General features: G+C 45.6%; 2 protein-coding genes across 2 annotated transcripts; one reads left to right on the top strand and one right to left on the bottom strand.

Moving 5' to 3' along the window:
- The first annotated feature begins 9,353 nt into the window (after positions 1 to 9,353).
- LOC120639121 (transcription factor MYB36-like) lies at positions 9,354 to 10,926 on the top strand. The gene is made up of 3 exons (XM_039915156.1): positions 9,354 to 9,579; positions 9,723 to 9,852; positions 9,965 to 10,926. The coding sequence occupies exons 1-3, from the start codon at positions 9,444 to 9,446 to the stop codon at positions 10,629 to 10,631; spliced, it is 933 nt and encodes a 310-aa protein (XP_039771090.1). The 5' UTR covers positions 9,354 to 9,443; the 3' UTR covers positions 10,632 to 10,926.
- A 2,845-nt stretch (positions 10,927 to 13,771) lies between these two features.
- LOC120711948 (aspartate carbamoyltransferase, chloroplastic-like) lies at positions 13,772 to 20,884 on the bottom strand. The gene is made up of 5 exons (XM_039997623.1): positions 20,329 to 20,884; positions 19,693 to 19,832; positions 15,977 to 16,150; positions 15,649 to 15,885; positions 13,772 to 14,482 (listed from the first exon to the last, which is right to left on the bottom strand). Exons 1-5 carry the CDS (start codon positions 20,771 to 20,773, stop codon positions 14,375 to 14,377), a joined length of 1,104 nt encoding a protein of 367 aa, XP_039853557.1. The 5' UTR covers positions 20,774 to 20,884; the 3' UTR covers positions 13,772 to 14,374.
- Between the last annotated feature and the right edge of the window lie 1,482 nt (positions 20,885 to 22,366).

Raw genomic sequence — 22,366 nt, 5'->3', positions numbered from 1 at the left:
GATCCTCTTGCTAGTGGTGACTCTCAAGTCACACTCTCCCACGTGGAGTGCTCACACCGAGCTCTAGCACATGATCCGGCCGAACCACTTGTTGCTCTTCACGTCTCGCTCAACTAGAGTTGCTCTTCGCGGCTCCCGCAGGGTGGGCACAATACCCCTCACAATCTCTTCTCCGGAGCACCGCACAATCTTCTTGTGGGCTTCAACGGAGCCTCTTGCCACCAAGCCGTCTAGGAGGTGGCAACCTCCAAGAGTAACAAGCACACCGGCTTGCAACACGATCACCTAGTGCCACTCGATGCAATCTCTCAAAGCAATCGCACTAGAATCCCTCTCTCACTCGATCGGATGATTACTATCAAGTTAGAGTGAGTAGAGGGCTCTCAAGCACTCTCACACATGGACACCAAGTCCCCAAGGTGCTCAGCAACCTCAAAAGGCCGGCCACACCCTCTATTTATAGAGGATGGCCCCAAACTAGCCGTTACACTAAAATCCCGTGAAAATAGAGTTTTCGCGGACTGTCCGCCTCACAGAGACCGGACCGTCCGCCATTCAAAACCAACGGCTAGAACTGCAAATATTATGTGTCAGAGTCGACGGTTAGAGCCCCGGGCGGACTGTCCGCGCCCCTGGGGCGGACCGTCCGCAGTTCAAAACTTCGAACCAACCGATTTGCAAACGTCTCTGACTAAATTTGGAAGTGACCGGCAGACTGTCCGCACCACAGGGGCGGACTGTCCGCCGTTCAAAAAGTGAGCACACACAGAAACCGCAGTGTTTCTGTCCCAGAATTTTCAGTAGGAGGCGGACCGTCCGCCCCCAAGGATCGGACGGTCCGCAGTTCATTTTGGACACCCAAGACAGAACTACCAAGTTTCTGCGCCCGTTTCAGCTTTTAAAGGCGGACCGTCCGCCCCCATGGACCGGACGGTCCGCAGTTCATTTTGGACCACCAACAGAGCCAAAAACGGTTCTGTTCGAGCTCATCCGAGATAACGGCGGACCGTCTGCCCCCCAGGAGCGGACTGTCCGCAGGTCTATTTCCAGCAGAAAAGTACCTCGGTTAAAACGGCAATAACTCTTAGCTCCGATGTCCAAATTTGGTGATCTTGGACTCTATGGAAAGCTTATTCAGAGGGCTACACAACCCAACTGAATACTTGATCCAAAACATAATGGATCAAAGCAGTATTCCACTCCAAGATCCAATCTAGCTTCCGAAGAACACCGTAAAACCTTTCTTGCTTTTCCAAGTTGATCAACATCATGTGCATGTGTGTTAGCATTTCACAAACATTTTCAAAGGATTTTCACTTTATCTCGCCACGCCACTCGATCCTAGCAACATCACAATGTTAGATCGCTCAAGTGGCACTAGATGACCGATATGCAAACAAGTTTGCCCCTCTTGATAGTACGGCCATCTATCCTAAATCCGGTCATGCACTTCTCTACACAACCTTTGACCGGTGAAATGAAATGCCCTACAAGTCATACCTTTGCCTTGCGCATTCCATTTCATCTTCCCAAATATTGATGCCACACAAGTACCAAACTCCATCAAGCCTTTTGATCATCATCATGAGTCAACACTTGGCTTGATCTTTCTTGAATGATATGATCCACTCCATATCATCACATGACCTCTTTAGTCCATCGATCTTGACCTTGCTCGCTCTTCACCGTTGCTTCGGTCCATCGGCGCCAAATCTTGCCCAAGCTTCACCGCCTCGCGGTCCCTCGCTTCAAAGCCTTGACTTGCCCTTCTCCATTGCAACCGGTCCATCAAGCCAAGTCTTGTCTTGATCTTCTCCACTTTGGTCACATAACTCCATGTCATGTCTCATATACAATGAGCTCCTCGATCACACTATATGAGCATAGCATCAACCCTTAGTCATTTCTCCTCCATGGCACATGTTGCTCATACTAGTGTCTTTGTGTGGACTAATCTTCTGTGTATCTCAACAAAAACACTTATTAGTCCACCTAAGTTGTCACTCAATTACCAAAACCAAACAAGGGCCTTTCAGCAACTCGATTAGTTCGGTTAGAACCGGAATCGAACCGAACTAACTGAGACCGAATTTGATCGGTTCTAAGAATCCATAGGAACCAATCTGTTCCAATTTTTAGGAACCAAAATTCTTAGCTCGGTTCAGTTCAGTTTCTGTAGTATCGAATGCTCGGCCGCTGCACCTTGTGCAGCTGGCCCATGCTACGCACACGCGGCTGCCGGCCTTGCCCCTCACCGCCCCTGGCTCGCGTGGCCTGGCGGCCTCTTGCACCGGGGGCACCTATCTATATTCCGGAAGATGCATAAGGTATATGTCGCACGGCCTGCTTACGGCCCACTACGTCGTTGCCGGCTTGCTATTTTTCTTTTAAGTGAGGAAGACACGTTGCCGGCCTGCTATTTTATACAATAGCAATAGTAGCAGCGGCAAAGTAATGAAAGTATATTATGCTTGTTTTTTTGTTATTTCTTTGAATCTGTGATTGTAATGTGTTATTTTGCTAGAGATTTTACGATCAGTTTGTTTAAAATATTAAAGTAATATAGTCAACATTTAAAAATACTGAATTCAACATCCAGGTAGACTTAGTTCAACATTTTAAATATACTAATTCAACATTTTATGAGAAATGTTGATGCAGTATGTCAAGAATGTTGAACACATAAACACAATTTGTTGAAATAATACATTTTGAATGTTAATTTTTGAAAAGTATTTAAAACATTTAAATATATTCATAATGGACCTTGATTTGTTGTATAAATTCTAACAAACATCATGGTTCAAACAGAATTTGACACGTATTTATGGTTTGAAGAAAAAATGAATCTGAAATTTTGCAGTCAAAAGAAAGTTCGTCAACCACTAACCTGCTACAGCTTGCTACAGCCAGCCATGCGCCACCACGTGTCCCGCTTCTTCTGATGCAACCATGTGCGCTGAACCAGCCCTCTTCCATCAGCTTTTGATCTGATCCGTTCATCATATTTTGCACCAATCTCAAACAATAAAAGATGAGTAGAATATTTTTTTGCGGAAGATATACAGGATTTCCGTCCTGCACCTCCCCACCAGGCCGCAAGCCTGCGTGCTTTGTGAGCCGTGCGCCAGCTCCGGCCTGCTAGGCCTGCTGGCCACACGCACGGCCTGTGCGCCTGCTCTGCTCTCGGGCCGCGCGTTTCTCGCTTGCTAAGCCGCCTCACCCTGCGGCCTATGTGCTCGAGCGCCGCAGGTCCCTTCCGCGCCGCGTCTACGTGCCAATGCCCGATCTGCTCATGAAGACAAAGAGCAGAGAACAAGAAGCAGGAGCAAGAACTGAAGAAAACAAAGAATGAGCGCAAGAACTTCTGAAACTTGAATTCAAAGATACTCTTTTCAAGGCACAACGGATTGAGACGCGATTCGTACTACAGCCTCGCTAGATCATATGCAATCCACTCCAACCGAAAACACTCAAGAAGATTGAACTTTAACTCCAATTTCACAAAATCCTGGGAGCCCTAAGAAATTCGAGGTGCTCGGTTAAAGATTTGATAGGGGAGCATCCTAAACTTGCTCACATGTCCTAGCGCCGAAACCCCTCAGAAATCCGACCCAAATTGCATAGACAGAGAAAAGTCACTCTTAACATCACTCAAAGCATGGATAGAGACCGAAAACCACCTAAAAATAGAGAGAAAGAAAAACACTCCGGATGAAACAAATGACACAATTTTGATCTTTGGATTACTTCACAATATCCGGTTATAAGTCACTCCTAACATCACTCAAAGCATGGATAGCACAAATGGCAAACAAAGTGCCACTCCTCTCTTCCTCTCTAACCTTACCCAAAACTCTCACACCAACAAATGACAGGACCTCCCCAAAGAGATGGTTTCCAAACCAGCCCACTCTCTATATAGACGGTTGGCAAGTGACTAAAAATGCCCTTTCATTAAGCACACAACCAAAATACCCTCCACAGGTAAAATCATCAAATTTTTTCTCTTGAGCACCAGACGGACACGCTGCCTTCACGACTTTTATTTCGCCTTGATACAAGTTTCGCAATGACATCATGTGGCCTCAGTCACCGCAATCCGGCCGCACCGGACGCGCCCCCGGTTGTAAGGTCCAAACCAGAAAACATGCCTGCACGCTGGTTTGAGGCCCAAACCACCCAAACCTTCCATCTCCACTTGGTCGCCACGCAACCCCGATGTCAACGCGTATCGAGCCTCAACCAAGTGCAACGATGCCTTCCAATCTTTCATACTCCCACCGCACGGGCAGCCTACTCAAAACTTTTCACCACCTTACTCCTTGACTTGACCAAAATTGTCTTCATCATGTTCCTGTACTCTTGCTCTTCCGTGCATCATGTGGATCACCCATGACTCTGCCCGAACTGCTTAGGTCTCTCAGTCCAAGCCTACCCTCGGTTCATCGGCATGAACTTTTTGTTTGACCTTCACCGTATGTTATCAGCCATCATGTTGCATCTTACATATGCACATCACGAACCAAGATATACATCAAATCCACACAACATTGTCACTCATCATCCAAGGATGACCATGATTCGTCCTCAGTACTGTTGCCAACAAATGTGCAGAATGCAAAAAAGCTGTCAAACCTTTGTGCAGTGGTACTATGTTTTCCCTCAAATAACATCAAATCAAATTTGTTAAAGAAATAAGTGCGGAGAAATCCGAGATTATGTCATGGTCTATTGACGGGAGATAATGAAGAAGAACACACTAGACACAATGAGTAACTGCACGGAGCCCCACTAAGCCCCCCCCCCCCACACACACACACACACACATACACACAATATTTTGCTATGGATGCACTACGAGGAGAGACTGAAATTGTCTAGATGTGCATGAAAACCCCCTAAGAATTATTCTGAATCCACCACTGCAGCCTGGGTATAGAAACATCGTTACTGCAGAGCTGCAGTGCCGTACGAAAGAAACACACACGAAGTCATGGCCATGACGAGACATTGGAGTAAAACAAGGCACCATGGAGGTAGAAGGGCGACAACGCAGGGCAGACTATATATAGCAGGGAGCCTCAGTCTTTCTTGGGCTGTATCCGGATACTTGTACCAACTTGTTAAGCCACAGGTTGTGGCTAATTGGCTGCAGAACAGCATGTGTTTGAAATGCTTACTCACTTTGTAATAACCCCAGCTCATGATGCGTTAATTTTCACCCTTTCCGAGCACCTTTTGGAACAACGGAACTCATATCACATAAATTAGATGAATTTTTCAAGAATCTTTGTGTACGTCACTGAACATTGTGCAACACTAAGCCTCTCATACAAATCAGCTATGTAAAGTGCTTATTTACTTTCTCCCAAAGACCAAGTAACCTGTAATTTTCTCACTTGTACCACTTTTGAAAAATTAGCAATCACTTCATTCAATATAAATCGAGTTTTCAATAATTCAGCACTACATTCTGAAAAGAATTCTTTGTATACAACACTCGAATTCTCTGTTGCAACTACTATGTTATTTGCAAGAATGTGCAAAACAGCTGTCGATGCTTTGTGCAGTGGTACTATTTTCCCCCCCTCAATGGCATAAAATTAGTTAAGAAGCTCTGTCAGAATAAATCCAGGATTACGTCATGGTCTATCCACGGGTGCAAGTACAATTACTTTTTTGGCACCCATGACTAAAGAATGGAGAAGAAAACACTAGTCAAAAGGCGTGGATATAATTAGTGTACATAATATTCTTCATAGAACAAAAAATGAGTTAATTGCACTGAGATATTAAAAGTCATGAAGTTTACTTGATCACCAGTTCACTACCAAGACCACTACAAAGCTTTATCTTACTCCTGAGATCCCTGAATAATATGGTCAACTCACCTTATCCAAAGAATCCTTAAAAATAAGCAGCACTGCATTACTTAATTTCACTGATCATGAGACTTGTGAAGGTCTAATGCCCTTATTTTGTAAGTTGTTTAGGTGAGTCTACTCCATGGTGTCAGATCATACAGCCAGCTTCTGCTTGGAGGCACCTGGAAGACTTGTGATACTCCATGCCTTCTACTAACATATCTGTTCTTTTGAGCTAGCACAATAGCAACTTGGCCGTGCAATCTTTTTAAAATGTTTCCTAAACATGGATTTTCAATGGGATGCACCACTAATTGCCACCTTTCTGTCTAACCTTTTGATATTTTGTTTAGGGCACAGTTTGCTTAGTGATGCTACTTCTTTTAGGACAGCAGGCATCTTGGATATACATCTTACTCTTATCCTGTGCAAGAGCAACTAACACCACTGAGATGTGTGCAAGCTGCATTATGTTCCTGATGGTAGTAACTAGTAAACATGCATCTACTCCAATGTGTAGCATTCTACTACATCTTGAGCTTCATTGTTTCTGCTTAATCATTTGACCAGACCGGTATACTATATGCATCATGCATGGACACTGAAGGAAGCTGCAACAACTTCTCATCCTGCAAGTCAAAAGTGTACTCGTTCGGATGTAATTTCCCAGACCTGCTTCGCTCTGACCAAGGAAGATCCTGACAAGACGGTATGCAGAACAAGTGTACATGCTTCCAATTAATAAGGCAGCCAGTGCTGGTAGCTCAAACGTTTGAGTATACATACGGGTACGTGTACTGTCCTTGAGCATACGGAAGGGGAAATGAAGAATCAGAAGACCAGAAAATGTGACTCGTGATCTATTCTCTTGCAGCTGAAACCTTCATAATAAATACTGGATGGTTGTGGAACTTCTGCACCAAAGATTTGATAATTATTAAAAAAATTATTTTACCGGTGCGCACGAGAATCCAAATTCTTGCAAAACTTAAGACTCAGCTTTTTAAAACAAAACTGCTGGTTTGTCTGCATGTTTCCTAAGAGCAACTCCAGTGGAGTGACTAAATTTGAGTGACTAAAACTCATTTTACTCACCTACTTTTCAAGTTTAGTCACTCAAAATGTAGTCTCTACTCCAGCAGCACCGACTAAATAGACTAAAAAATAGTGGGTCTTACTTTTGGTAGCCTAAGTAGAGAGTGACCAAATTAAGGAGGTGGGAGAGGAAATTTAGTCACCTCCTCATTTTAGTCATCCAAATAGAGGCCCTACTGGAGATGGAAATTTGAGCAAAATAACTAAAATGTGGGTTTAGTCACCCAAATAGAGGCTCTGCTGGAGTTGCTCTAAGTAGCACTCATGGTTTAGTTGGTTCCACGACTAACAGATCAGCTGGATTGTTCTGGGAGCTGCTTCTTCCCCGTTGATCAATCAGTTCTCTTTGTGCAGCTTAATTATATTCTCATCAAATTGAATTGAACGGGCATCATTATCATAATCTATCCAAGTTGTGGTTAATCACAATATTCTAAGAATCAATCTAAAACCAACCACCCCAAGATGCAAGGTCCCTCATTGTGCAAACAAAAAGTGCAAGCAGAAACCGCGAAAGGTCAATGATCTGGTAATATGAAACAAAAAGATGCATGCTCCAAAAACAACCTACTTGATCCTCATTGCCAATTGATGTTTTAACACCTTCGTTGCCCCAGCGTTTAATGCCAAATTTTGAACTGCATAACTCATGCTGATTTCCTGTGAAATTCTTTGAAAATCATGTTAACCTAAGTACATTTCTAACATGCCCTTAAGCAGGTCATGTCATATTCATCCATCCATCAAAACTGTGAGGGTTTTACACATAATTTTTAACATGACCAAAAAAAAAACTATGCAAACTGTGAGGTCATACGCCTCTCTGGGATGAACAAGTCTTGAGGGTCAAAACGGATGACACCATGCGTCCAGGATACTGCTGCATTTTCAGTTGCAACTGCCCATGGACTTTTGGCAGGTCAGCCTAGCTAGCGGATCCCCCAACGTTGGTTTGGTGATGCATCTCCTTCCTTCCCGCATGGTCCACCCTAAGTTAGGGTTCTTGACTTGGGATTCACAGTACAGCCGTAACTGAATGGAAGGACCTGGACTGGTCATCCTGACCGTGTTACCTCCGGTACGCTGTACGCGGCATCGTAGGGTACACTTGCTGTCAAAGTACTGGTACTCGAATTATTGGTGATGGTATTCCCTTACCAATTTGAGAGGAACCTTGATGACGCTGTATGGAGACTTGATTTGTTTGTCCAGTACAGCTCGAAATTGTGTGTGTGCAGACTATTCAGGTCCGGAATTGACACACCGTGGAACCTGATGAGGTGCTTACTGATGGTTACCGGGAAGATTTCACCCATTCCGTCGAAAGCAGAATTTTGGTTTAAAATGCTGCTTTCGACCGAAATGTAATGCATGGTTCAACTTGAACCTTTAAGGACCTTATAGACTGACCAATAAGCTGGGTTCTTTTAGCTCTGCTTGAGCCCTCTGGTTTTCATCATATCCGATGATTAACCCAAAGTCAATGTCAGCCATGCTTATCTCATGACAGTGAATCTAATGGATGGATGAAGACAAGAACTAAAATTGCACATTGCATTACGCTCTTATCCGTGACACGTTTCGTTGATTCAGTAAAGGCGCCATTCTACTACTCAGACCCTAAATCGTAGCTAAATTTAACTATGTTCACAGCAGTTGCCCCCAGTTTCAACGTACAGGTGGTGTACCAGCTTCGTCCTCTACATGGTTCGCCAGTCACTAGTCACTACATCTCTATGCACAGGTCATCAAGTTATGGTGACTGCAGAGTACTAACTGTTCATCGTGGCTCGTGCACTCCTCATCTATGCTAAATCCTAATGTATTTGTAAACATAGTACAACTTGAGAAAAAAAAATGATTCACCGACTACAGGTTTCTACTGAACTGGGGTTGAAGTTCTACTAGTAAGGCAAGAACCAGCCAGTTACCATCGATTCTCCCACAATTTTTGCCACTGAAAAAACAACTCAAGATAGTCATTAGACAGTTGCCAAAAAAATTAAACACTAACTTGTTCAAATAACTTAAATCAAGAATGGTCTTTTGAAGAAATAATTTCATTGAAGCATATTCAGGATTCAGCTGAAATTGTTAGGTAACAAAGTGTTGCTGAGACACCAATCCATGTTTCAGAAAGCAGGATGCATGGCACAGAAGTTCAGCAAAACACAGATCATAGCAGTACGCCTTTCTGCAGCACAGCAGGGCAATATACTAGTAGCGTAGGGTGGCCAGGGAAACAAAAAGCACTCTCCAAAGTACGCCGGAACAAAAGCTTGTGTCAGCATCAAGGTCAAACCATATCCGTACTTTTTTAAGCCCTCTCGCCTGCTCCTATAAATCCTGGGCACATACCACCCCATGACCAAACCAGCAGCTCCTCACGAGCACACCTCCTACACACAGGTAGACAGACAGAGCTAGAGAAAGAGAGACCAAGACTCAGGAGAGTAGCAGAGAGCAGAAAGAGAGAGAGAGATGGGAAGAGCACCCTGCTGCGACAAGGCGACGGTGAAGAAGGGGCCATGGTCGCCGGAGGAGGACGCGATGCTCAAGAACTACATCGAGGAGCATGGCACCGGGGGCAACTGGATTGCGCTGCCACACAAGATAGGTAATGAACGAACCAACTCTTGCTCATCTATCCATCCATGCATTTTTCAGGCATGTCTCATACTTCCTTTTCAGTTTATTTAAGTTCGTTTGATTATTTTCTCATCTCATGTGACTGATAATGATTCATGGAAACTACTGCAGGGCTGAAGAGGTGTGGCAAGAGCTGCAGGCTGAGGTGGCTCAACTACCTGAGGCCAAACATCAAGCATGGGGACTTCACCCCAGAGGAGGACAGCATCATCTGCAGCCTCTACATTAGCATAGGGAGCAGGTAGAGACAGACCCTGTTACCCACTCCCTCTCTCTTTACAACAACTGGACTCACTGAACCTCAGCTCCATATGCTAATGAGTTGCTAACCATTCTGTGCTCAACATGGCCAGGTGGTCAATCATTGCCGCGCAGCTGCCGGGGAGGACTGACAACGATGTCAAGAACTACTGGAACACCAAGCTGAAGAAGAGGCTCCTCGGCCGGCGCAAGGACCGCCAGAGCGCCGCCGCCACTGCCGCCACGAGCGAGACGTCCGCCGAGAACATGAACGACGCCGGCGAGCGGGCTCTGAGCGCGTCGGCCATGGAGAGGATCCAGCTCTGCATGCAGCTGCAGGAGCTGCAGAGCCCTCTCGGCGCCGCCCACCACAACCCCTTGGTGTGGCCTGGCACTGGCTGCAGCAGGGCCGCCACCCTGAGCAACAACAGCTTCAACAGCAACAGCAGCACGGTGACGGTGGCCGAGCAAGCAGGGCGGTCCAGCTCCATGAACGAGCACCTGATGAGCGCGCAGCAGCTGGACGGCGGCCTCGGCTCGCCGTCGAGCGCGGAGAACTCGAACGTGATCAGCATGGAGGCCGGGCTTGAAGAACTGCTCTACGGCGAGGGGAACGGATCAGGGAAGGCCGCCGGCGCGGTCGACGGCGGCGTGCAGCAAGGGGGCGTGGACTGGTGGAGCTACGACGACCAGGGGAAGTCGCCTGTGGGCTGCTGGGACTTCGCCCCTGAAACAACGAACGCGGTGTTCCAGGACTACACATCTGTTTACGACATTTGAAAGCGTGGAGTCAAGAAGAAGAAGCTGTGAATGTTAAGGTAGAGAGGTGATAGGAGTTGTGTCTAGACTCTAGAGTTGGTTCAGGATTTGTGACGTCTGCATAAAACTGGATCAAAGCATCGTGTAAGGAATTCGTAGTAAGATGTAAGGTATAAAATAAATGCATGTAAAAACGCAAGGTTCTAGGAAATGCTGCTGTGGCATCTTTCTGTCAACGAACAGATAAAGGAACCTGCAGTGATATGTTGATAGAAGAAGTGAGGTTGGCAAAATTGTTTAGGTTGCTTTTGTTGGATAAAACAAGAACTGGTGCTTACTGGAACCACATTGTCAGTTTCATAGCTTCTGGGTTTCTTTTTGGGCGTTAGAATCGTCATTTATGAAACTGACATAATTCAGGACTGGATGACACTTTTGTCTAAACCCAGTTACAGTGGCTACTGGGGATATAAGAAAGCATATATTCCACCCGTTTGCTGAATTATATGACATTTAGATCAAGCTAATTAAGCTATTCTCTGTGTACTAAATGTCGTATATTTTAAAAACTGAAGTGTAAGAAATTAGTTTTGGTGAAGTTAGTACTGCCATTTCTACACATTAAACTATATATTTTTTTACAATTCATGTCCAAATCGAAGTTTGATTTGTGCGTATTGTACCGTAGTACCATTTGCATGTAGAAACAGAGGGACTACGTTGAAAACCTGCCACCAGGCCTGAGGTACGTTGAAAAAAATGGCAACACCGTCCTTGAAAAAGAAAAACGGGAGCAATAGCATGATCCTGATGGGGTATTCTGTGTAAAGGCATGAATGGTGTGTGTCGGACGGTTTTGGCTGCGTCAATCTGTCAGCATGCTGACCAGGAATCTTCTTCTATCGCCAGGCTTCAGAATTCAGATGGGCTCATTCAACTCTTACCCATCAGCCAAAAAGGGAAAGGGTCAACCTAGATGTCATGTGTGACAGTATGAGTTCGTTTCACTTTCATGTGGCGCTACTAGTTTTTGTAAATCCTAAAATCAGTGCTTCGTTGGCACACTAGGCAATGTGTAGATAGCTAAAAGATTCCAGATTGTAGTCGATTTTTCAAATGATTAACAAGCTTGGTAATTTTTAGGTTGAGCCGCTCCCCCCCCCCCCAGGCGGCTCCAGCGGATCCCTAGCGCCGCCGCCGCTCCTCCCTTCCCCCTCCCTCCTCCACCTCGCCGCTGCCGGAGGGGCCGCCGGAAGTCCTGTGGGCCTCGAGGAGGGCGGCGGCGAGGCTTCCCCCGTGGAGGAGCGCGGGCGGCGAGATCTCGAGGGCTCCTCGGCGCGGGCCGGCAGCGGTAGCGGCACTGTGCCACAGATCCGGCGCCGCCCTGGCCGGATCGGGGGCCTGCGCGGCGGGGGCGCGCATTGGTGGGTTGGAAGGGCGGCTTCGGAGAGCACGGGCGGCGCCGGTGGCGGCTGAGGCTGCCGCGGGTCGGTGGCTGTAGCGGCGGCCGGTGCGGGGCGCGGGGTGGCGGCGGTGGCTGTGGCCGGGTCTCCGGTGTCTACCGTCCTTGGCCATGATGGCCGGGAGATGGTGGGGCTGGGGGTGTGCGGTGCGCAGGCGACGGTTACTGTTGTGATAGGTTGGTGCTCCCCTTCTCCTCTCCTCATCGGCGATGCTGGTCCGACGCCATCTTGGTGGTGGGGCTGGCTGGTGCTTGCTGGTGGCGCCGAGGTGGTGCTTTCGGGCTGCGCCGGGCTTCTTCCGGTAGAGGCGGTGCAGAAAAGACGGGGAGCAGGCTACTGCCATGGCCATGTGTGTGCGGCAGGCATGGTGTTGAGTCGTGCGAAAGCCTTCACTGATGTGTTGTCATTGGGCATGGTGGGGGCGTCGTTTTCCCTGCTGGGGGCACCATGCCGAGGCACCATGTTCTCTGCAGCGCGGGGCTCTCGGAGTGAAAACCTTGTCCCTCTATGGACGTGCGACGGCGGCGCCGTGGCGTCGTGCCCTCGTTGGAGGCATCGCATCTGGAGACCCGGTATGGCTTGTGGTAATGGTGGTGGAGGTGGAGGTTTGGTCGGTAGTTTCGCCTGTGTGCTGCAGGATATGCGCACGGTCCGTGTTAGCAGGAAGGTGCAGAGGGCCCATGGGTGCTGGAGGACTTGAGCTGGCGAGCAAGGTGTTGTGGTGAGCTCAATGACGGCTGGGCGGAGGTGGTGCTCTCTTTGCGGCTTCAGATATCTGAGTCTTTGGCAGAGGAGTGTGAGGCGGTGGGAGAGGCGAGGCCTCCACGCAGAGTGGCCAGGATAAGTTGTGTTCATTGGTGCTGCGACGGGAGTGTTTTGCTGACACACCACTGGAGTTCGGGTAGCCGCTCGGGCTTGCAGCGGGCTACGCCTCTTGGCGTGGCACAGCGTTGGCGACGACGGCGCAGTTCGCGGCGGCTTCTTTCGTTTCCTCTCCCAGTTTATGGGGGTGTAGTGTTTTGTTGGGTGCGTTGTTTGCGTGCGTTGTTTGTGTGGTGGTGGTGTTCGCTTCGGCGCGTTATGTACGAATGCTTCTTCTTCGTATATGATGTGACACGTTCTTGCCTTTTATTTAAAAAATAAAAAAAAGGTTGCAACCAATTTAACACAAAACAAAACAAAAATAGCAGATGTACGATTTGAAGTCACCATTTACATAATTCAGAATGTTAAAGTTCGACAAACAGAAATTTACTCTGAAGATAATTATATGTTGAGTACGTATGAAATATACCGAGTTAATTTTAAGAACATATGAAGCTATAATATAGCTCAGGCATAAAATTGAAATTAACAAAACAGTACATATACTGAACAAATAAACTATGAATCAGGCCGACAAAACAAAAGCCCATAAATTAGGCCCAATCAAAAAGGCCGCGAGCGAATACTGAAAAAACAAACACATACAGCCCACAAACCAAACCCCCAAAGCAAAATCCCTTAAGGCCATGATCAATCTCGAGGATCAGCCATCTTAATTTCTTATAGTTTCTTAGTTTCTCATATGTGATCGTACAGATATGATTGTGTATGAATAATCATAAAGGTGAGTGATCGTATCTGAACATCTGGGCCTGTGTTTCATGAAAAAAATCTAAACTAATATTTATATACAGTTTGACTTTTACAAAAATAAACAAAATACACGATTCCAAAACAAACATATACAAGCAGTTCGTTGGTGTGCGTTGGGTTTACATCGATGTGCTCATCGTCGTTCGTGTGCCGCTGGGCTTACATGGATGAAGTTCAAAATCGGGAACAGGATTTGCAGTGCCAAGCAGGTCCAGATTCAGTCAGGTACGTAGTACTCTGCCAAGTGAACACCAGTTGCTAGTTTTATTTGCTGTACTGCTTTGCCGTCTCTAGCACAAACGCAGCACATGTCCGATACGTCCAAAACCCGGACTGTATTAGCCAGCAGTAGACTGGTAGCCTGAAGCGAACATTCAGAGGCAGCGCCGCAATACTATCCTACCGAAAAATCACTGCGCCCGTAAATTCTGTTGCAAATACTACTAAGCATGTGAGGAACAACCTTGCTAGCAAAGCCTTGTTACAAACACCGTTTGTACATTAACATTGGGCATGCAAAACTTGGCTGCTGCACTCTCGCAAGAATCCAGCCTTTTATTACCTGCCCAGAACTGGCAACTTGAATTTCCATTGGGGCCCCTGATTATTAGTACATTTGCTGATCCCTCCGACGCAGCGCACCCTCATGCATTAGGAGAAGAGTCAGTGACCAACAAGTAGAAGTTTGAGCAACGCCATCCTTATGTAGAGCCCATTCTTAGCCTGCCTAAAATAAGCAGCTCTCGGGTCACTATCGACATCTACTGTGATCTGCAAAGGAATTAATATCATTTAGATTTCTTGGTCAGCACCGGACTGCACTGAGAAACAGCACCGACATCAAAGAGCACATCAATTGTCAAATTATAACCAGGATTGCTGAAAACTACCATGGTTATTCATCAGTTATGGTAAAACATGAATAATTCTCACTGATTTTACATGAATTCTGTATTACTTTGATGTTAAAAAATAAATAAATAAATAAATTTGCACAAAAATGCTCCTAAGAAAGTGAAAAGGTTCCAAACGACAACTTCAATATACTTTCCAGCCAACTTCCAAATAGACTGATGCCAATTATACTAAAGATCCATAATCAGACATCCATTGGAACCAACTGCAGACAAGAGCTGTGGCTAAGCATATTTACAGGAGATTTTGACATTGTATGATTGGAACATCATATACACACTTAAGGAAAACTAGTATTACTTACCATCTAACTGGAAGTTTTGACATTGGATGATCGGAGGATCATATCTATACTTAAGGTAAACTAATACATCAAGTGAGGGCATGTACGCAATTGTTCCGTCAAGGAAAACTGATGCATCTACCTACACAAAGCCATTTCATTTGGTACAGTAACTACTAACTAATCAAAACAGAAAAATCCTAGCACTTCCATCCACAGATTCACCAAGGGCCAGTTTGTGGTAGTTGCGCTGATGTGCTATGCTGGATTTAGTTCTAAAGTTGCTAGGAAAGCAGTCTTCAAAAGCATATTGTTCGGAAAATTATAGTTTTACCTAGTTATGTCATCTATAGTTGATGGTTGCCTATTTTTCCTCACATGAATAGTTTATATAATTATTTTGTTTTTTTTCCTCCTTGCAACTCAACAGGGTCTGCTTTCAGCAAGAACAAACACCAAAAAAAATGTAAGTAAGATTATCTTTATCCACCATAATGCCGAACAGAGCCTAGTGCTCAGATTTAATGTTAGATTAAACTGTGGAGTGCTAACACTTGAAACATTAGATGAAACTGTGAAATGTTCATGTAACACCCCGTGACAGCAATAGGACAAAGCCAGCTACCGCAGTTAATTCCTAATGTCAAGTACAACTAATTATATTTCATTGGGAACATTGACAGCATGGAACAGTATGAATACTGTGCAAACTATTCCATTCATAAGGATAACTTCTAACCTCATCAAGCCTTGGAAGGGGATGCATGATCACAGCATGCTTTGGCAGCACATCTAAGACCTTCTTGTCTACGATGTATTTGCCACGAGCTGCTTCGTAAAGATCAATCCTCTCACCAAATCTTTCTTTTTGAATACGTGTTTGATAAATAACATCACACTGGGATGCTACCTCCAACAAATCTGAACTTTCTTCCCATTCAACACCTTGGGAATTTAAGTAGTCCTTGATGTCATCCTTTGGACAGAAAGGGAAACAAACACCATTTAGGGCTAAAATAGGGAATAAAAGAAACAAAAGTCAAGATGTTGGTTTACAAGAATAGTACCTTCATTTTAACAACATCAGGAGACACAAAGTATATCTTAATGTTCTGGTATTTAGCAATCAAATAAGCCAGGGAACGAACTGTCCTCCCATTAGCAAGGTCACCAACCAAACCAAGTTTTATTCCATCTAGTGCACCAATTTCTCTCTTTATTGTGTACACATCCAATAAAGCCTGAAGAAATAATGAAATTATCAATTAGAAATGACAAAATCCTCAAACTGAAAGATAGATGCAACATAAAAGGTATTTTAGAAAGTTGTTACATAAAAGTACACTCCGATGAGTACTATATGACTTTACTTATCAACATGATGCCACAGAATATGTTGTTTGTGGCAACAGATTCTTGCTGGTGCAGAATATACGTAAGGAAGTTGCCAAGACAATGAAGTCCTAGTCAACTTACAAATACAACAACAACATAGCCTTTTTTCCCAAACAAGTTGGGGTAGGCTAGAGATGAAACCCGAAAAAAATAAGTTCAAGGTTCAGGCACATTGATAGCTAGTCTCCAAACGCTCCTATCCAAAGCTATCTCTTTAGAGATATTCCAATCCTTAAGGTCTCTCTTAACCGACTCATCCCACGTCAGTTTAGGTCTACCTCTACCCCTCTTTACATTGTCGACCCGCTCAAGAACCCCATTACGCACCGGCGCCTCAGGAGGCCTTCGTTGGACATGTCCAAACCATCTCAGCCGATGCTGGGTAAGTTTCTCCTCAATTGGTGCCACTCCGACCCTATCCCGAATAACTTCATTCCGGACTCTATCCCTCCTTGTGTGCCCGCAAAACCACCGCAACATCCGCATCTCTGCTACACTCAGTTGCTGGACATGTCGCCTTTTTGTAGGCCAACATTCAGCACCGTATAGCATCGCCGGACGAATTGCTGTCCTATAGAATTTGCCTTTTAGCTTTTGTGGCACCCTCTTGTCACAAAGGATGCCAGAAGCTTGCCGCCATTTCAACCAGCCAGCTGAAATTCTATGCCTAACATCTTCATCAATGTCGCCATCCTTTTGTAGCACCGATCCTAAATACCGAAAAGTATCCTTCTGGACCACCACATGTCCATCTAAACTAACGTCTCCCCCCTCATGCCTAGTCGCGCTGAAATCGCACATCATGTACTCGGTCTTGGTCCTACTAAGTCTGAACCCTTTCGACTCTAACGTGCGTCTCCACAGCTTTAACTTCCTATTAACTCCTACCCTACTCTCGTCAACTAGCACCAAATCATCAGCAAAGAGCATACACCAAGGGATCTCACCTTGTATATCCCTTGTGACCTCATCCATCACTAAAGCAAATAAATAAGGGCTCAATGCTGACCCCTGGTGTAGGCCTATGTTAATAGGAAAGTCAGTGGTGTTGCCATCACATGTCCGGACAAACGTCGTCGCATCCTTGTACATATCCTTAATGAGGATAATGTACTTAGTTGGGACTTTGTGCTTCTCCAAGGCCCACCACATGACATTTCTCGGTACTTTGTCATATGCCTTCTCAAGGTCAATGAAGACCATGTGCAAGTCCTTCTTCTGTTCCCTATATCTCTCCATCAATTGTCGTATTAAGAAAATCGCCTCCATGGTTGACCTTCCAGGCATGAACCCAAATTGGTTTTGGGTCACACTTGTCACTCTTCTTAGGCGATGCTCGATAACCCTCTCCCAAAGCTTCATCGTATGGCTCATCAGCTTAATCCCACGGTAGTTAGTACAACTTTGAACATCACCCTTGTTTTTGAAGATGGGTACTAATATACTTCTCCATTCTTCCGGCATCTTGTTTGACCGAAAAATGAGATTAAAAAACTTAGTTAACCATACTATTGCTCTATCTCCTAGACATCTCCACACCTCAATGGGGATACCATCAGGGCCCATCGATTTACCTCCCTTCATCCTCTTCAAAGCCTCCCCGATCTCTACCTCCTGAATTCTCCTCACAAAACGTCTGTTGGTATCGTCAAAAGAGTCATCTAACTCAAGGGTAGGGCCCTCACTCTGCCCATTAAACAACTTGTCGAAGTACTCTCTCCATCTATCCATGATCTCCTCATCCTTCACTAGCAGTCGATCTGTCCCATCTTTAATGCATTTGATTTGGTTGATGTCCCTTGTCTTCCGCTCGCGGATCCTAGCCATCCTATAAATGTCCTTCTCCCCTTCTTTTGTGCCTAGCCGCTGATACAGTTCATCATACGCCTTACCCTTTGCTACATTCACAGCTCGCTTTGCAACCCTCTTCGCTAATTTATAGCCCTCGATGTTGGCTGCACTCTTGTCAAGGTGGAGACGCTTGAAACACTCCTTCTTCTCCTTAATAGCCCTTTGCACCTCGTCATTCCACCACCAGGTGTCTTTCCCCTCCTATTTGCCTCCCCTACTCACGCCAAACACCTCTGAGGCCACCTTCCGAACACATGTTGTCATCTTTAACCACATGTCATCTGCGTCTTCTCCTTCTTCCCAAGGCCCCTCACCTAGCATCCTTTCCTTAAACGCTTGTGCCGCTTCCCCTCTAAGCTTCCACCACTTTGTTCTCGCAATCTTGGCACGTTTGTCCCGGTGGACACGTACCCGAAAAACGAAAGTCCGCCACCACAAGCTTGTGTTGAGGGACAACACACTCCCCAGGTATCACCTTACAATCTAAGCAATCACGTCTATCCTCCCTCCTAGCAAGGATAAAATCGATCTGTCTCGAGTGTTGTCCACTACGAAACGTCACAAGATGGGATTCCCTCTTCTTAAATACGGTATTCGCTATCAACAAGTCGTAGGCTAACGCGAAGTTCAACACATCCTCCCCCTCTTGACTCCTGCTACCATACCCAAAACCCCCGTGCACTCGCTCGAACCCTACATTAGTTGCACCCACATGGCCGTTGAGATCTCCTCCTATGAAGAGTTTCTCGCTGGTAGACACGGTACTAACCATGCTATCTAGATCTTCCCAGAACTGCATCTTGGTGCTCTCACTAAGGCCTACCTGAGAGGCATAGGCACTGATCACATTCAAAACCGAATCTCCAACTACCAACCGGATTAGGATAATCCGGTCGCCTTGCCTTCTAACCTCTATGACTCCATCCTTAAGGCTCCTATCAATCAAGATGCCTACATCATTCCTACCCGGAGTTGCTCCCGTGTACCAAAGCTTCAAGCCAGTATCCTCAACCTCCTTCGCCTTCTGGCCCTTCCATTTAGTCAACTTACAAATAAATAATACAAATTATATGCCAGTACATGATCTGTTTGAAGGAGATCAAAATGGTTTATTCCGTTACAGTAATTTCCATTCTTCCAATGCTACAACCATATACAGCCAAATACTAAATGAAGCATCAGACAGGTTCAGAACCAGACATAAACAATGTGAAGAATTGCCTCACAGGCTAAGGCTTAAGTGCATCGTCAAGTCCAAGTGCACATCATTGTCCCTTTTCACATACTAAAGTACCCAAACTCCAAAATGGCCATCAAAGAGTTCATTGTCGCTTGTGAATAATTTTGAAACATCGCAACTAATGACTAGACCATCGTCCACTCCAACACAGTTTTAGCTCTTGTCCCCGGATTAAAAAAAGAAACTGAAAAACCATTGTCTCAGGAGCTACCCTCCATGGTCATCTGACAGACGATATTATTTTTTTTAATTAAGAAAGAGGAGACTAGGAGAGAGGGACAGAAACTGAATACTAACCTGGGTTGGGTGTTGCCCTGGCCCATCACCTGCATTAATAACTGGAATGATTGCAGTATCGGCAGCCCTCCTTGCAGCACCACTTTCAAAATGTCTCAGAACAATAATATCAGAATAACCCTCAACGGTCCTTATGGTATCTGCAGCACGAATAGACATGATTACTAACCTTGAGCGCACTCAAGAAGATGTAGAAATTGATATAAGTATACCGATAGGAAACTTAAGGATTTATTCAATTTTACATTGAAAAAGTCACCCCGATGCATCCTTACTTTTTTCTTTAATTAAATTCATGTCAAACATGACAAATTCAGAATTGAAATTTAGTGGGAAGTCAAAATCCACAATAGTTAACTAGAATTGAAATTCATTTCAAATTTCACTGACTCAGAATTGAAATTTAGGGGCAAATCCAAAATTGTCAATAGTTGACCAGCAGCCAGTGGCAATTGCTTCCAGAAAGCTTGAAACCCGTGTCTCTTCGCCTACCCGCTACGCTCAGTCAACATCCATTCTCAACGGCACCCAAAATTACTCGACTTTCTAATAGAGCCACCGACCGCCCCACTCCAACCACTCCTCCGTCCCCAACCCAAAACCTCACCAGATTCTGACAGACAGCCGAAAGCCCACCTTCCAGTGTCTCCCCCTTGGCGGCCGAAGAGAACTCGCGCGCGTTCTCGGTGGTGAGCACCTCCCCTCCGAGCCTCCGCATGGCGGCCTCGAAGGAGAGGCGCGTGCGCGTGGAGGGCTCGTAGAAGAGCGTGGCCATGAGGTAGCCCTCGAGGACGCGGCTGGGGGCGCCGTGGGAGCCCCGCTCCACGGCCTCCATCTCCCGCGCCACCTCGAAGATCTCGCTCAGCGCGGCCCGGTCGAACTGCTGCGCCTCGATCACGTCGCCCAGGCGCGTGGTAACTTGCAGCTCCGGCGGCGCCGCGGCGGAGGCGGCGCCGCGGAGGCCGGGGAGGGGGGAGGCCGCGAGCGAGACGCTGGGGCTCCGGCGGGCGGAGGAAGGGAGGGCGAGGTGGGGGCGCGGGAGGGCGGCGCGCGCGGAGGCGGCGGCGGCGGCGGCGGCCATCGGCGGGGGGCGGCGGGAGGGAGGTGGGGAGGGTTTAGGGTTTTGCCGTTTTGGGTGGAGCAGGGGAGGGGGAGTGACGGCCGACGGGCGGCGGGAGCTCGCTAGATTTTGCCGCTGTGTTGTTTCGTGGTCATCGTTGGTCAAATCTTGTGGCCTGTCCAGGAATCAGGAATATTTTCCTCAAGATAGCTTTGTAATTTTCGCAGCTTTTTTTAGATTATTTTCGCAGCTTTTACGAGATATAGTACAATTACGAGCATATTCATAATATTTTGATCTTGTTCTTCTTTTTTTTTGAAAGAGTATTTTGATATTGTTCCCTTCTCGTTCCGTCGTTGTGCTAAGGATATGAGTTAAGTGTTTAGGTGCAAGTAATTTCCGTATTTACGAGTCATGACACCTGAACAATATCATAAAACAAAATGAGCAATTCGCATTATCACATATCTTCGTATGGTAGAGTTGTGCGCATGCCCGTGGAAAGGAGATCAGCACACAATTTCAGCACTCTTCCATCAAATTTTGTAAAGATATAAATCTATACCTTTCTTTTGTTGACTGCCACTGTCTTCTTATTTTTGAGTTACAAATGCTTTTTCTATACTTTATTTTCCTTCAACTTAAAAAATCCCATGAGTAAAGTATACCGCTGAAAGGACCCGGATGTCGCCTAAATGGAAGGTGAATAGGCGTTACAGCAAATTCTACAATTTATAACACTCAAATAATTTATAGTACACCGACCGGTCAGATCGGTCCAACGCTTACAATGCTGAACAAAACCTTCAACCGGTCAGACCGGTTGGGGTGACCGGTCACATGTAGAACCTGCGCAAATACCAGAGTACTCCCCCTCCTCAAACTCTAGCACAAATACAACTTGGTGTAAAACTTTTACGAGTAATACCAAGTATGTTTCAAGTCCCCACACACAGAAACAACACACCAATTCATTTTTGAAACTGTGAAGCACCCACACATTGTCTAATTCATTTTTGAAATTAATTAGGCACCCTACCTTATATCTACAATATCTTACCCATCCAAGCTCAAATTCCGTTCATTCTTTTTTCAAAATTCTTCTAAAATTATATACTATCTAATTCTCCTATTTTTATCTTCTTTTGTGCTCATTTTATTTTATGTTTGTGCTTACTTGTGTTTGTTTGTCGTGTGTGCCATCGTCGTCGTAGCCGATGGAGTAATCGAGGAAGAGAATGCCAAGAAGTTTGGAGACTAGTACCGTGAGTCGGAGCCAGCAGACCCGTACCGCGAGCAGGAGCTCCTGGAAGACTTTGAGGGCGGCAAGTCCAATCTCATCCTTTGATACATATTTAACCCAGTTTTACGACCACAACCTATTGGTCAATTTATAAAATTACATATTATTTTATTGCTGAGACATGGTTCGATACCCACCCCATAGTTATGACCATTACTTGATAACCTAGATTTGTCTCTAAATATGATATGTTCTATTTTGATGACAAACACTGCTAGAATGCTTAGGACCTTGTTACTCATTTTATTACACATTAAATATGATTACAATTTGTTTTATTAAAGAAGAAATGTGTGAGTACATTAAAGTGA

This window comes from Panicum virgatum, chromosome 6K (genome assembly GCF_016808335.1).
Source record: "Panicum virgatum strain AP13 chromosome 6K, P.virgatum_v5, whole genome shotgun sequence".
Classification (NCBI taxonomy): domain Eukaryota; kingdom Viridiplantae; phylum Streptophyta; class Magnoliopsida; order Poales; family Poaceae; genus Panicum; species Panicum virgatum.
Note: the sequence above shows the minus strand (reverse complement) of the source record. Positions and strands in the feature narration are given on the sequence as shown.